The sequence below is a fragment of the Gambusia affinis genome, linkage group LG20, assembly GCF_019740435.1.
Source record: "Gambusia affinis linkage group LG20, SWU_Gaff_1.0, whole genome shotgun sequence".
In the NCBI taxonomy this organism is placed as follows: domain Eukaryota; kingdom Metazoa; phylum Chordata; class Actinopteri; order Cyprinodontiformes; family Poeciliidae; genus Gambusia; species Gambusia affinis.
The window spans coordinates 17,054,274-17,071,243 of NC_057887.1; the positions used below are offsets into that span (position 1 = coordinate 17,054,274).

Here is a 16,970-nt window from a genome sequence, read left to right on the forward strand (position 1 = left end):
AAAGGCAAGATGAAGAAAGACATAAACTTCAAAGCTCAAAATAAACAAAAAAGTAATGACATAGAGGAAAATAGACAATGTTATGTTTTGGAGTGATATAATTCTTCCAGAACTCCATGAGATGAAGAAAAGAAAAGCTAAACAGCTTTGATAGACATTTCACATTTCTTTGTAAACATATAATTCTTTTATACAAAAGTGCTACAACTTATTTTTGCGAGGCTCAATAAAATTTTAAATGAAGCATCAAATTTAGCGAAAATTGTTCCAACAATTTGAAAGACTAAAACAAAAATTATCCAGAATTTCATGTGGCTGCATCTTCTGGTCATTTTCTTTTCATTTAAACTTCAAGCTAAAATAACTACTGGCACCAGAAACTATGGGAGCCTGGATGTGAATGTAGGCCGTAAGTGTCTGAAATGATGATGCTGATTCTTTGATATATTTCTTGCAACTGTCCCATGAACCAATTCAATCAGTTACACAAAGGTAGAGAAACTTTTCAGAAGAAATTCCCCACTCTCTGTGCAATAACAGCTTGCCTCATCCTCTGCAATATTCCTTATTGATTTTCTGAGACCAATATTTGCCATGAGAACATCTCTTAAGCTGCCGGATATGAGATGGAGGTTAAATGATGATCTGGACATTTTGCATCCCCCCACTAGTTGTCATTTATCCAGCTTCTTGAAGTCATTTAGTCTGCCGGTGATTGGATAAACACAGGCTGATGGATAGACCAGTGTTCTGGGTCATGTCTGTAATGAAAGAAAAGAACCAGCAGAGGCTTTTCCTCCACTGATTGCTCCACTCTGTGCTTGGTTTGTGTCGTACGATTGGATCACTGATGTGCATCAGACTGTTTGACTGGCAGAACAATGTCAGCTCATCATTTCGTTCAGCCGTGATTTGCACGATAACGTGTTTTGCCTGATTAATGCAGCTGAATTAGTTGCGTACCCCCAGCCTGCACTTTAAATTGCTGCAAAGGGCACACTGTTCGGATGCTGTCTTAAATCCATCCTTTCTGTAGTTACCGTGGAGCAGCGGGAGTGCATCTTCGCTTTGCCATGTCATTATGTCTCTGTGATTCAGCATGCTGGGGTCTGAGTGGTGGAGGTAATATCTGGTTCTGTTTGTGGCTTGCAGTCTCGGAAAATCGCAGAAAACTTGGCAAACAGAAGAAGGCGCAGACCAACAACAGATTCAAACAATCGTAAATGCATTGCAGAGTTTTTGAAATGACGCTGCTCACTGTTTTAATCTGAACCATTTACATTTTCGCATTCTGTGACACTGCAACCCAAAAAATTTATTCAGTGTTGTACAAAATTGTGAAGTAGGAAAAATAATGTGTGGTTTGTGAATGATTTTGAAAATAAAAATTTAAATAACCTCCCACTACAATTAAAGCAGTGGGTTTGAGTTAAGTTTGAGGAATGACACTGTGCTTGTTGCCACTTTTCTATGCAAAAAGGGTCAACCCAAGTCTGACTCAAAGTAAATGAGTCAAACTCATAGATTTTATGGGGAAAATCTACTTTGTGAAAATGCTTTAATCCAAATCATTCAAATGTACCTCTGGCTGTTTGTTTATAGTTGTTCTGCTGGTGGATCCTGAACCTATGCCCCAGACTCAAGTCATAAACAGCTTTTCTTCTTGACTGCCATCTTCACATCAACTCAGACCAGCTTCCCTGTCCCTGCTGAGCGAAAGTACATCCCCAGCATGATGCCGCAACCACAATGCATCACCACGGACACACATAGTGTTTCGCATTTTGGAGATACAGTTCAGTTTTGGTCTCATCTGACCAGAGCAGCTTCTTTACCTATTTGAGTCCTTTACATTGCTTGTGGAATACCAAAAAGTGGACTTTTATGATTTTTTTTTCTACAACAGATTTCCCAGCAGAGCTTTGCATCTCTGCAGCTCCTCCAGAGTTACCATTGGCTTGTTTGACCAGTCTGTCAGTTTAATTTGAGAGCTAAGTCTGGGTAGGTTTGCAATCAAGCTGATTATATTGTGTAAAAAACAGTTATTAGGGAAATAATTAAAGATTAATTTTTTTTTTTTACCTCAACCTGCTTTAGCTGCATCACAACTTTATCTCTGACGTATCTATCATGTTTCTTGGTCTTCAAGATGTTATTTGTTCAATAATCGTCTTTAACAAACCTTTGAGCCTTCACAGAACAGTTTTATTTATACTGATATAAACTTCTAAAGGCAACTTGTTGCAGTAGATTTTACAGTATTTATGGTTATCAAAGTAAAGGGGATGAATATAAATGAACACTTCAGAATTTTATGAGTTAAAAAAAAGAATATTTTCCTGTCACTTTGCAGATATATGAAACTATGTATTTGTCAGTCACATAGTTTGAATAAAATATGGAAGTTTGTGGTTGCAATGATTATGATACTTTTGCAAGAGACTGATATAAAAAAGCAATTGTGTTTTCACTTATAGAAAAACAGAAACCACAGCAACAACTTTTGATGTGCTTGAACATCATAGCTTTTGCACTACAGATAATGTGACAGTTGTAAAAGTACTACTGCAGCAGAGGCAGACTGGCTCTGCGGTTGAATTGCATTGTTTTTTAGATAACTGTGTACCACAAACAAAACGTCAGAGTTTTTCCCATCACATTTCAAAGACAACCGAAGAAACCCACTGAGAAATATGGCATAGCCTCAGTTGCAACAAATACCCGAGTATTATAGGATTAAGTTGCTGCTGAGCAACACAGAGCTGGATAAAATTGATCATCTGTGCTGGACCGCTCGGGGGTTTGCAGGCAAAGGACACATGTTGTTTCACAAGGTAAGACGCCTGTCTGCAATGCAGTGCAGTGCAAGCACAATCAGCAGTCATATCTGCACAGTGAAGGGCATGTCTTTTTAGTTGAGCAACAAAGTAGCCAGCTCCAAAAGCATGCATCCATCCAAAACATTTGCTAACATGCAGAAAACGCTAAGGCTGGCTGAGTTTCTGAAAACAAATGCAGCTAGGTAAACTAAATTCTGGTGAAAGCACAAAATGCTTCATGCCCAGGCTACATAAAAAAGGCTGGAAACAACAATGCTTTCTTCATAAAAGGAGATTCAAGCAGCAGATTTCAAGACGTTGCGTCACAAAAAAAAATATTATAACATTCTCTTCTCAGGAGTCCTTCAGCTGCGGTCTCATATCACAGATGAAGTGATCAAACGGCAGCCCAGTTCACTTTGCTGCTGCAGGCTTCACAGCCAAATTGAGGTGCTGGATACTCAGCGAGATGCAGTAATTGGAGAATATAGCGCCGCAGAAAAAAAAAATGGATTCAGTCGGATCACACTGCTGAGCAAAGCAGAACCCTGGAACAACAGAGTCTCTGCAGCATCTTATCGCTTCCTCCCCCCACAATCCATTTGCAAAACAAAGAGGCAGAAAGAGAGGAGGCGAGACTCCAGGTTGAGCTCTACACAGATGCCCCAGGGACCTCGGAGCTTATGCTCAACTGTCTTTAACGTGCTGAACCTCGGTGCTTCTGCATACAGTGTTAGAAGAAGAGCCTCCAAGAAGACTAACACAAAATCTGGCAAGTGGGCTATTTTCGCTTTGTAGAAACTCGACTCATCAGTATTGATTTGCAAACACACACAAAAAAAGTTCTCAGCATACACAAACAGTTGAATGAACTTAAAAACATGTTTGGTCTTGGCACACTGACCTCACTCAGAGGATTTTCAATCAATATTGAATGTGGCGACAAGAGGCTGGGAAAATAAAATCAGCTTCAAAAAATTTTAACAAAGACTTTTTCGCCTGAAGGAAGAAAAACAAACTTCGTAAATTTCACATTTTGAACTGAACACTGTATTCAGAAACTTATCTGGCAACCTTTGAAAGCCAGTAAAGTCATCTTTCTGTGCACTGAATGCAACAGGATTTATTGAATACGGCGAGCACTTTTCAAAAAATGACTGCTTATACTAAGAGAATCTACTGCACAATGTGAATATTTTAAGTATGTCTTTTAGTTTTAATATAACTTATTTTAAATTACTGATCATTTAAGTAGAAATATGGCAATTCTTTAATATATATATTTAACCTCTCTGGATCAAATATCTACAGATATAAACCAATCACATTGTCTAAAAGACCCACCCATCCATTCAGCCATCCAGGATAGGTACTACTTTGTGTAAACCATTTAAGAATTATCGGATCAATACCATATTTCACTAACTGAATATTGTTTTCTTCTTTTGTAGAAAAAAACAAAACTTTATATATACAAATTTACAAGAAAAGAATGTATTTGTTATATTTTGTTTCTTCATATACTTATATTTTAAATCTTTATTTACATTTACCGTACATTTATTGCGAGCAAATAAGAACCCGAGCACAAACTTGGAGTGTAAAGCAAAATTTTTGATTTTGACATATAAGAATATCTGCCTATAAGGTTATTGTGAACTTTTTTATTAATCTTTTAAACTTGGTTGAAAAATACTAGCAATCCTGCAAATTTGCATCTGAAAATGTTTGGAATTTTGTCATGAAAAATGTGTAAAAAGTCTGTCTATGGTGCAACTGTGCAGTCATAATTACTGCACTCATTAGTATTGTCAACACGCATGTTATGAAACACTACAGTCATTTATCAATCCTTGTAATCATGGATTCAGTTGTTAGGAGGCCTATTTGAACAAATGTGAAAGCTATTTAAACATGTCCGCTGACTGACGGGTCCACTGAAGCCCCTTTCAAACTGTCAGACAGAAGTTTAAACATCAGCAGCTCAGTTAAAAGAACATTGTGATGAGGAGCGGACCATTTGAATTGGCACCGGGTTCTGAATAAGGGTCCTCACAGGGCCATCTAAGTTAGCTAGCCGGCTGATTACATTTAATTCTGCGCGCCTGCCATAGCAATGAGGACAAATTGGGTTGTTGTGGCTGCTGATAATGCTAATTTCCTGCAGCGGCGGGGGTAAATTACAGTAAAACACGGATGCACACTGAGATGCCACATTATAGCTCCAGGAAAGGCTCCATCATGGAGAAATGAAATTCTTGTGGGTTATTTCAACTGAGGGGAAAAAAACTATTAACACTTTAGCTCTGCTCTGTATCCTCACTATAAGATTTGCATGATTAAGGTCATTTTGATCTCCCTTTGTAGTCTGTATCCATTACCCTGTCAGCTCAGCAAACTGCAAGTTTCTCTGACATAGACACAAACAAATACATCCTCCAAACGCCTAACATACTTGTGCGCTGACATGATCAGAGTCCTTTCTATGTCTGTCCTTGACACTTCCTTGCATTGCACAGTTAATACAAAGAGGAGGCTCAGTTCTTCCATACGCAGCTCTGGGGCAGACAAGCCCCTCTTGTCCGGAGTGAACACACAGAAGACGGTGAGCGAGTCTGTTTCTCCCCAGGCAAGAGCATGTCCTCAGCTTTTGTAGCTGCCTGGCCTAATTGTAAGGTACCTGTCATCCTGTTTCAACAGTGAGTGATTTGTGGCCTAGAGCAAAGAATGTATCAATGCCAGGTTGAACCCAAGCACCTTATATTATTATATCTATTTTTACCCAGAACAAGGCATATAGCTGCACCGCTTAGATTAGCTATTCACTTAGTGCAGCTCCACCCCTGACAGTTCATGGCAATAATGGCGACAGCAAAAAGGCATACATCAAAAATACTACACCACCCAAGGCAAACATGATTATATTTAGGACAACCTTGCTCTGCAGACTCAATACAAATCCACCTGGCTAATGTATAAACAGCTATGTTTGCAGGCTGTTTTCCAGGTTTAATAATCTCCACTGAGATAATCGCTCCCATTCACTAACTCTCTCTGTGCAGAGCATTTGTAGCATGCAAAGCTATCACTGTAATGTTTTGCCTACTGGTGTGAAAACTGCAGCTATCCTTTCTGCTTGTGACTGATGACAAAAAAGGTCACTGCAGTCATCTGATCATAATTTCATTGTGCTTCAGAGACACATATATGTCGAGGGAACAAAAATATGGCTTCTTATCTTTATGTTTCTTTTGTCTGAACAGATCTGTGCTTTATTTTATGCTAACTAGCTGATAAAACATATTGCAGTAGGAGCACAAATTGTGAATGTACTTACTGGAACAGCTTTAAAGCAATTTCTGGACAAAGCAATTTTAAGTGGAAGAAAAATGGCTCATGGTTTCCAAAAAAAGATTTGAAAGGGTCCAACAATTTTCTTCAGGATCCATACATTAAAACCCCTGAATAAAATCTCATGCAACCAATTGCCTTCAAAAGTTTAATTAGTTAATAACTCCATCTCTGCATAATAAGGTCTCAGTATAAATTCAGCTGTTCTAGGTTAGAAAACAATATCCAAAGCTTTGAACGTCTCAAAGAACATCTCGTCTAATCCAACATTTGAAAATAGAACAGTTTGGCCCCTTCACTATGGCTCTTTCAGAAGCAAAGTAGAGCAGTTTAAAAAGTTCTTATCAATGTTTAAAGAAGAAATATCCTTTTATTGTTCCACAGTGGGAAAAAGTGGCAGACAATCGAAAAGTGTAGATAAACACAAAGATTGAAAAAAAAATTAAAAAACAGGACTACGATTAATAAGAATTGCACAGTATGGAAAAATTATAACACAAAGTATTGTGCTGTTATTAAAAATAGCATACTAGTCAAAACAAATATCCAACTGTGCAAAATGTGGATGTGCCTGTGCATTAAAAACCCAGCAGTCTATTTACCAGAAGTGAAAATAAAACTGTGCAAACAATAGAGATGTGCAAATAACAGCAGAAATGTTATTTGAAATGAGAAAAACTGTGCAAATAACAAGAGAAGTATAAAAACCTACTGAGATTGTTGGGAGCAGTGATGGTTATAGACTGTTGCTGGGAGGAAGTACTTCTAATACAGAAGGGCTCCAATGGTACAAGGCCTTCAAGAGCAGTTTAATGTTTTTTTTATTTTTTTTATTTTTGCTGTTCAAATTATGTCCTTTTTATTTCTAAGTGGGCTATCTCTCTTTCTTTATTTTCCATATCTATTGAAAGGCTCACCAACCTGGCCTTTCTATAAACTTTGGAAAAATTTAACAATGTATGTTGTTCTAAATTCTGAAAACTAAAATAACTTTTTGTTTAATTACATTTTAATTAAACAAATAAAAATTAAACATTTTCAGGTAGATTTTCACAAAGTACCAGAGTTAACTGCTCAAAAGCTTAAAAAAGTTGCAAGCCTTCTCTAACTGCCCTTATATTTCACTTTCCATTAGAATAGTGTTGAGCAATATTTCTTTTGGCTCTCTGAAGGATCTTCTCTTTATTAATCTACACTTTAACTGCTTCTTTGCAGATTTTTGACTCTGTTCCTGAACCTTTTCTAAATTAAATTGAATCTTGGCTGCATCCCTACATCTGCAACAGAACAAAGAATCAATTTTAAATCGCATCTTTAGACAAACTGTTACTTTCAGCCTGTGGTAAAGACACAATTTGTTCCTATTTCCTTCTATGAAATCTATAAAAAACACTAAAGATAACACAGCCTGACAGACAGAAAATTGTATTTAGCACCAACAAGATGAATTCTAAATAGCTGTAAGCTAAAAACTTGGCATACGCTACAGAAAATGCTCAGCCCTCTGGTCCTGCATCTGTTATCTTAATTGGATTTCTGTCATCTTTTTGAAATACCTCACTTATAGATGCTGCTCATCTAACGGTTTGACATTTTTGCACTGTACTGTAGGTGTAATTAAAGACTTCTAACAAACAACCTAAAATGCAAAGCTGAATAATTTAGTTTGATTTCAAATTACTTTGTCGTCTTCACTTTATTACACAACAACCTTGGTACAGTCGACAATTAACAGCATTTTGTTGTGGGTGTTGCCTTTATCCTGCCTTGATTGCTTGATTCAGCAGCTGAATATTAGTGCTTACTCCTGCTGGTAATGCTTGTTCTAGGGTCCAACTGTGACACAGCTTTCTGCCGTCATAAACACACTTCATTTCACACCAAGAGCCTTTCTGCAGCTGCACATTGTCCGCCAGACAGGACAGTGCAAGCCAAATTGAACTGACCAGACCACATGTTTCTGTGACAAATTTGCTTTTGATGTTTAACTGTTTGTACATGGTTTAGATGTTTTGACACCAAAATTCTGCTTCTGCAGAGATGTAATTATATGACTGAGACACTTATGAAATTATTAGTGTTCCCTTGCCTGACATGTTATCTAGTTTGTGCTGGGTAATCCTCCCTCTGTGGAAGTAATCCATACATTTTAAGTAGATGTAGAACTACTTTAAACCAATATCAGCATTTGATCCCATGTTGATATTTTTCTTAAATTGGATCTCAAGCTAAAGTTATCAATTCATCCACAAATCCATACTGCATGGCACTGTGCTGCTGCAGATTCTATTTTGGCCGATTTTGTTCTGAAGCATTAAGCTAAAATTTACAATGTTGGTATTTAGGCATTAAAATAGCCACACTAATGTCATTAATGTCAATGATGATTTCATTTATTAACAGAAACAAGCAATCTAAGTCAATCTGTCTCTATGTAAAGAAGTTAAATCCTCCTATAGCTAATTACAGGCCGTACCTCCCTTGACAGCAACAACTGCTATGAAGCATTTGCATAGACTGGCAATGATTTATGGGTAGCTGTGGATGAATTATGGGCCAGCCTTCTTTGAAGATTTGTTTTAAATCAGGCACAGAGGAGGCCTGTTTAAGGTCACACCAGAGGATCTGCATCAGAATGCAGTAGATATAATAATTTGTGCATGCTTACGCAAACAAAATCCAGCTTTTTTAGAAGTTCTAAAGGCGATGTTCCTCTGTGTTGTTACATTAAAGTCATATGCATGTGGACTGCACCCAGACATAACAGTTACACAGACCACAATTCCTACAAATCTCCTTTTTCCAAGGAGATACAACTGTGCTGCTCTAAATTATATTCACCCAAGGGGAATTTATCAGAACATGGATATGTGCAGGGCACCTTCAAATCAGAAAGCTAATAACAAAAACTCCTGAAATACAGGGAACAGCATACCAGAGGACTGCACTGACCTTTAATAACAATCATCCACGTTCACCTGAGGATAAACTGAGACCTATTATGCAAATCTGTATTCTTCATTTTAACTCATTCTTATGATGCATAGGGGTCATATTAAAGGCTCTAAAATTATGTATCATGTCAAAGAATATTATTTCAGATTACATGTACATCCCATGCAGCCAATACTGCTTTATTAACTAGACTTTTTTGCTTCCTGATGTATGATTCTCTTGTCTGTTAGTAACCTTTGATGATGTATGAAAAATAAAAAACGTCTTCACCAAGAAGAAACTTGCTCAACTGATCGAGCTGACTGAAAGTGGATGACTGAAATGTAGTGTGCCTGGAGACAGAGCAATTAGCCAAGTACAACTGGGTGGTGGTTAATTTATATTTTGTATTCCTGGTTTCTCCATTTGCACAAATTTTGCTCTCATTTGCTGTATTTGAACGATTCTAATGTTTTTTTAATATATATATTACATTTAGAATTACTTCTAGTGATTATTTTGTTATACTGAGTTAAGAGACAAATAAGAACAAAACGTAAAAAGAGCAAATGCAATTGTTTTAATTGACTTTATTTTCAGCTCTGTGCTGTGATTCCCAATGCTAGGCATTTAAATGACTGCCCCTCAGAAAGCACTGCAAAGTTCCTGAATAAGGCTAGAAAATAATCCATTGTTTCATCACCAGCTCGTGGAAAAGCAATAAAACAGTTCTGTTTGTTTGTCAAAATTCTGGATCATCTATCGAATCTTGGGTGTGCCGTCATGCCAGCTATAAGCGAAGACAGACTCACAGAGAGGCAGTATTTATCACTCTGCCTGCAGCAAGGCATAGAGGGGAGCTTCACGAGTACAGAGACAACTCAGGCAGATGCCACTATAAATAATGCATGAACAATGGAGCCAGAAGAAGAGCCTTGGAACAGCTAATTATTCAGTCCGACATTTTCAGAAACTCACATCGAAGTTAACAGCTGAAAAAGATGGAACTCAGGCCGTCACTGCTGCTGCTGCTGCTGCTGATACTTCTGCTGCTGATTTGTGTGCTTCCACACTAATGTCAGCACGGCTAGGCTCAATTAGGAAATATATTAATCTACAAAAATGTTTTCCTATTACAACAAATTGTTTTCTCATAATTGGCTCAATACATACATTTAAATGTGTTGTTATGTAACAACAATTGGAAAAGTTTAAGGACTTTGAATACTTTTACAAGTTTTTTTATTTATTTTTTTTTTATTTTGAGAGACATAAATTGGTATCTGGAGGGGGGAACTTCTCTACAGGAGCAACACAAAGCATAGTTTACGCTCAATTAAGAGCCACCCACACTTGTGGTGGAAAGACAACAGTATCTCCTTTTCTCTCCCTCTCTTTTGCTTGTGAAAACTGGAAATTTGACGGGTCGATCTTCAGATAACTATCTGCTTATTTAAGTGTCACAGTTTTTTCCCAAACATAGTTTCCACCCAGCGATGCGGCACTCTATCAAAACTGGAAAGAGGCCTCATAATATTCACATAATCGCATACATCCTCCATGCTCTAACTTTTCACATCTGTAATTACAGTCGCCATTAGCACTGAAGCATAAATCCTGCGGGAAGCTAATAAATGGTGGAGGATGATTACAGGAGCTGAAAACCCTCTACTGACAGCGGCTCTTTGAGCTGAACGAGCTCACTGTCAAGATGCAGCAACATCTTATTTGCTGAAAAATAGAGCCTTCCCTGGTCCTCCATTTATCAAGACTTCAATCAAGAGCGACCTGTTGAAGGGTCAGTGAACAAGCCACTGATGATGTCTCGTTTATAGGAGCGTGCCATAAATAATGTGTATGAAGCAGGTTGGTTATGGGAGTTTAATTGGAAGTTAATTAGTGACTTTCACAGGACATGAGAGAATTCAGTGGATTAATGTTTGGCACAACACTTTAGCCTTGAAGCGGCTTTTCACTGGAATGCATTAATGAATATAATAACGAGTAATTTCTGTTTCCAAAGTAGTTTAAATATCAGAGTTAGTGAATCAAGCCTTTTTTAATTAAAAAACAATATTAAGGCTTGATTTGTATTTCAGAGTATATTTATTTTGTACCCAATATAATAAAATTGGACAACCTTATGATTTCACTAATCTGGAGATGGAGGCACCAATAAAAACCCAAAGCCAAATTGTTCTCAACTTTAAAATGACAACAAAGGCAAAAGTAAATAAAATTATCCCATTGGACTCAGGCAGGTAACCTATATAATTGAGGTTATTAATGCTGTCTAACTGTTGCAAAAGTTCAAAGTCCCTACAGCTTTTATATCATTATGAAATAATCGAGTGGCTACGCAGTAAACCATGTGCAAATATATGCAAATTAAGATTGAAACACACTTAACGAAATGAGACAAAATAACGTGACTAAACTTTAGATACTAGCATTCCATAATTTGAATGGAAAAGAAATAAGATAATTTAATAATTTGATTTGATGTTGGTAGGAAATGTGTTTCAGGAGAAGTAAGACTTCTTCAGCAGCTAAAGAAAGGCTCAACTACAGAGCTCAGAAATTGCTCCACAGCAAGCCTTGGAAAAGAACTGGAACTAATTTGTCGAAAACATAACCATCTGTTTCATCTAGTATTGACTTAAGAACCCAAAAAACCATGCCAAGTCTTTGCTGATCCAGAAGAAATAACAGTTGGTGGGGAATAGAGACAAGCTCAAAAAACAATTCAGTGTTACAAAATGTTTTAATGAAATCAGTTTATCAGCTCTGGTCGAGGTCTAAATCACAAGTGTCAAACTCGAATCCTCACGGGCCGGTGTCTTGCAGTTTTTAAATGTGCCACAGGTACAAAACACTGGAATGAAATGGCTTAATTACCTCCTCCTTGTGTAGATAAGCCTTGCTAAGGACATAATTATTCTATTCAGGTGTGGTACAGCAGAGGCACATCTAAAAGTTGGAGGACACCGGCCCTTGAGGACTGGAGTTTGACACCCCTGGCCTAAACTGTTGTATAAAAACTAAACAGGACAAGAGAAACTGAATTTGCTGATGGATCTTCCAAACATCTCAACATGTAGCTGAGATATATGAAAGCCTATGTACTTTGAATTGTTTTAATCCAAAATCAATGCACTATTATTATCCATGTAAGGCTGGAACAAGTGACAATGCAGAGATAATATGTTATGCTACAATATTTGCATTGCCAAGAGGCAGACAAAACCACCAGAGAAAAGTTAAGAAAACTACAAATCAAGTTATTTCCATGCACTAATAAAATAATTAATATTCATGTCTAAAAGAGCAGAGTAGCCAGCTGAAAAACATCTTATACATTTCCATCAGTAAAACCATGGCTGGCTGAGTCCACTTGCCAGGACTCAGCTCTGGCAGGTGGAAATCTTAAACAGTGCTCTATAGTGGGCTAAGAGTCTGCAGAGCTTCTTAATGAGGTCCCTATCTGCAATGCTCAAAGAGATGGGAGAATCTGGCTGAATAAAAAAAAAAGTACACAGTAATTTATTTGAGCAAGCTTCTTAGCAGATTCACCCAGATATACCATATAAACCAGACAAATGTCAAATAGTTATATATATGTACAGCATTTAAAAATTAATGAGACTGCATTCAAGTATATTTTGTGCAAGACGAGGCACTTAATAGCAGTAATAAGGTCTTCAGCTGTAGACCCTATAGCTGCCATTGAGTGAAGAGTTATTGTAGAGATTCAGAGTAGCTCTAGTTTTGGACCGACGGACGGATGGATGTGCTGTTTATCATGTCATGTCAACAAGGCTTTTTTAAATCCTGTCTTTATTTCTTGTAGGTACAAATCCATCTGTTTTTCACACCTCATATTTGTCCAGAAGGTAAACAAACGCAACCTTCACATTTCAGATGGAGTATTTCAATGCCCCGAACAGCAGATTACTGTGCTGTCTGAGCACAAGCTAGCACACCCAACTGTTCACAGCATCACATCTCCTCATATGTCAACCCTTCTCTTTTTTCTTCCTTTCTGTTTTGTTTGATAACGAAGATGGATTTTTTTAAAAACTTTTCTTGACTGAAATGCCACCATTTCCTGAACAAGAGGTCATGATGCTACAGAGCAGCATTTCACCAAACACATTGACATTCAAAAACCTATCACAACCATGACTTTTCAAAGGAAATTTACTGTAGATTAATAAAACTTTAATGAACCTAATCAACAAGGGTTTTTTTTTCATTATTATTTGACATTTAGGAGAGCGTGTTGGATTCCGGATGTACTAAAGTCAATTTAATCTGTCAACCTCTTAAGAATCATTAGGATTTTCTGTAATTGCCATAGAGTGTGTAATACTTTCCAGCAAGATACTCGAAAATCATGAGGTTAAAACTGAATTTTCATGGTCTTAAGTGTTATATTAATTTTATTTAACATTTAGTTTGATGAATTTCACACCTATTTAAAATCTTTCTCATTTTTTTAAACACTAAAAAGCACATTGTAAGTAAAAGTTCTACCAGATATTATGTATAATGAATATCTTGGCCAGGATATATGATATTTTCTAACTACATCCTGATTCAAAACAAAGGAGCTTCTCAATAAACTAAAATATAATCAGAAATTTGATATTTACTTATTTCAGTGAGAAAATCCAAAACAGAAAACTCATAATTTCACTTCATTCCAGTTAATTTCAATGATTATGGCTTAAAGGCAATAAAAACTGAAAATGTAACTCAACACAAAATTTAAATGTTAAATGAAAGAGCTCAATTACTAAAACACATTAACTTTTTATTAATATTGTAATTTGAGATACAGCTGTACAAGCATCCCCTCTTAAAGCTACAATATTCATTAAGGACAATAAATAGTCTGACTCACTCAGCCTCGGTCAAAATGTTCCAAAACAAATCCTTTTGTAATTTGAAGTGGACTGAAGGTAAATTTTATAGCCAGGAACAAATGCACTCAGGATATTGCAGGTGGGCATACTGCCAGAAGCCCCCACCATGAGGCTTCATCCCAAATCTGTTCAACCCTTCAGTTCACCAAACATTCATCCAAACAGACAGGTGAGGCACACCGCTTCAAGCTCCAGGAGGGGGTGATATGTAAATTTGCTTGGTGGCTGAGATTTGCGATTCAATTACAAATTCTCTTGAGACCCAGTTGTGCGGACATCGCGAGCACCCTCACGTAGCACCGAAGGCGGCAAAAGACGCTGGAAATTTTCTCTGGCCGACACTGATAAGACTATCTGCCTGGGCTGATATTTCCCAGCAGTGAGATCAAACAGCTGCTGGATGTTAAGGTGGAGGCTTGCATGGATTTGAGACTGCTCATCAGATTCTCCAAAGAAATCTTAAACATGAAGTTTATGCCACGAATTCATCGCTCTTTTGTCACACTAAGGTCACCTCACACTATATACCCTGAAATAGTTGAGATTTTAATATATGGTTCCTAAGACAAAAATATGCTCATGTCAAAACACTTAAACACAGTAATATAAAAGTCAATTAAGTCATTACATTAGAAGATTTCAGGTAAAAATAAGTGACAGCATAACTTAACCTGGTGTAAATTCACTTATCAACATTTAATAGACAATCTTTCTACCTTTCAATACTTTTTTTATATGATTTTCTTAAATGTTCTGTGTCAAGACAGCCATATTGAATAAATTAAAAGTCTTAAGAAGTTAATTTACTTCTGTAGCTCAATTAAATAAGTGAAACACATTGTATATATTAATAACATCCAGAACAATATTTCCAAGCCTTAATTAATGTTATAATGATGATTTTTCTAAAACAAAATGTACCTTTACCAACCGGACAACAAATATGGCTCTTATGGAAAAATAGCAAAAAGACCATCATTGATCAATGAAAGCCACAAAAAGTATTTTAAGTATTTTCATACCATAGAGACATGGTGAGCTACAGTGAAACATGGTGCTGTACTTTAGCAAGGACAGGTAAACAATTTAGAATTGATAACAAGACATAAGAAGCAAAATGCAGGGCAATACTGGAAGAAACGTGTGGTTGCAAAGTGACCCAAGAATGTGGAGGAGGTTCACCTTCAAACAGGAGAACAGCCCTGAACATACAGCCAGTGGTGAGGTAACAGCAGTTTGTAATGATTGCTAGGTGTTATGTTTCAATGTTTTTGGATTGTGTGTATTTTGGTTTGTTCATTATTGTCATTAAGATATTTCCATATTATTCAAATAATTTGTGTGGAAGCTCTTAGCTCTTTCTTAAGTTCTGTTGTTTGTGTATGTTCGTTTTGATGTTGTTGTTTTCCCCAGAACTGTTGTTCTCATCCTGGTTCTCATGTGCTTCCTTGTGATGTTTATGTCCTGTTCACATTTGGGTCCACATCCCCAACACCAACACATATCAGTGTTGGAATGGCGCATATCAACGCATATCAGTGTTGGAAAAGCCTAAAACTAAATCCAATTGGGAATTCAATTGGGAATCAGGTCTGCCTGGAAAGACTTGAAAGTGCTTTTTAAAGAGACTGATCTTCCAACCTGATTTTACAAAGAATGAACAAAATATCAGTCGTATATGGCCTTAACTGGCAGAGACATACCTCAAAAGACTGGCAGCTTTACAATTTAGGACTAAAGGTGGTTCTGGAAAATCTATATTCAAAGGGGTAGATTGCATCTTCTGATGTCAAAAATGAGAAAAAGAGGTATGATGTCTCTAGTTTACAATAATGTCACTCTTTGTGCCAGTCTTAAAAAGGCATACATACACACACACGCACGCCCAGGCACACACACACACACACACACACCCACACACACACGCACACACACACACACACACACACACACACGCAAACAAACAAACAAACAGACATATATGTGTGTGTAAAAAGGGTAAAAGTGTGTAAAATCATCACATTCATTAGTTCGGAGGGGCGTGGACATGAGAGCGCGCGCTTATTTCGGACTTGCAGTCTTGTCTAAAAAGATGAAAATTATAATCTCTAAAAAAATTCAAAGCGACTAATGCGGATTAAAACGCAGCATTGTGTATGTAGTTCGGGGCGAGAGTTAACTTTGCGGCTTTACCCCACCAGGTGCATCCAAAGCGCCAGTGAGGAGGTATAAAGGGAGAAGAAAATACGGCACTCACATCTCTGAAGCGATTCCAGTTTTTGGTCTTACGGCTGTACTGAGAGATGGTTGACAGCCATTGCTCATCTTCCATGAAATTCCCGACTCTCGCCGTCTCCTTCCCACTTTTCGCGTCCACTTGGAGCGAGACGCCCACCAGCAGGTACAGGCAAGCCACGGTTCTCACAGCCTCCATCATGTTGGTCAGGTCAGCTCGGTTTGGGATGTATCCTGCTCCTTCCGCTGCTGTTCTCCAGCCACTGAACCACACGCAGGATTCCTGCTGCTGCCTCAACGCATTGACTGGAGAGGAGAGAGAGGAGGAAGAGAGGCAGGGAGGGAGGAGAGCAACAAAGAGTTTCAATACTGATTCTTTATTTGAGCTAGTTTCGTTATTTCAAAGGTTTATTTACGAGCGGAACCTTCAGCTGAATATGAAGCATACAACTGGATCTTGAACCATTTGAATACCATCAGGTGATTTTTTTTTTTTTCAGTTGTTCAATTAAAAAAGAAAAAGTCCGATCTTGTACAAGACAGTGAAAAAAAGTATTTGCCCCGTTAAAGATTTGTTTTACTTTTTTGTATCATTACACACTTTCTTAGTAAATACAATAAGTATCCAAATGATGATTTAATTTACTAAGGGTAAAAACTATGAAAACAAGTAATTTACCCCTAAACCTAATTCCTGGTTGTG

At 37.4% G+C, this 16,970-nt stretch overlaps 1 protein-coding gene across 2 annotated transcripts in view; it reads right to left on the reverse strand.

Annotated features, from left to right (window-relative positions):
• Positions 1–16,566, reverse strand: part of LOC122822889 (testican-2-like) — a 40,678-nt gene extending 24,112 nt beyond the window's left edge. For both annotated transcript variants that reach the window (XM_044101952.1, XM_044101953.1), the window contains exon 1: positions 16,290–16,566. In XM_044101952.1, coding sequence (XP_043957887.1) covers positions 16,290–16,469 — 180 coding nt within the window. In that variant the 5' untranslated portion in view covers positions 16,470–16,566. The remainder of the gene's footprint in view (positions 1–16,289) is intronic.
• Positions 16,567–16,970: the final 404 nt, after the last annotated feature.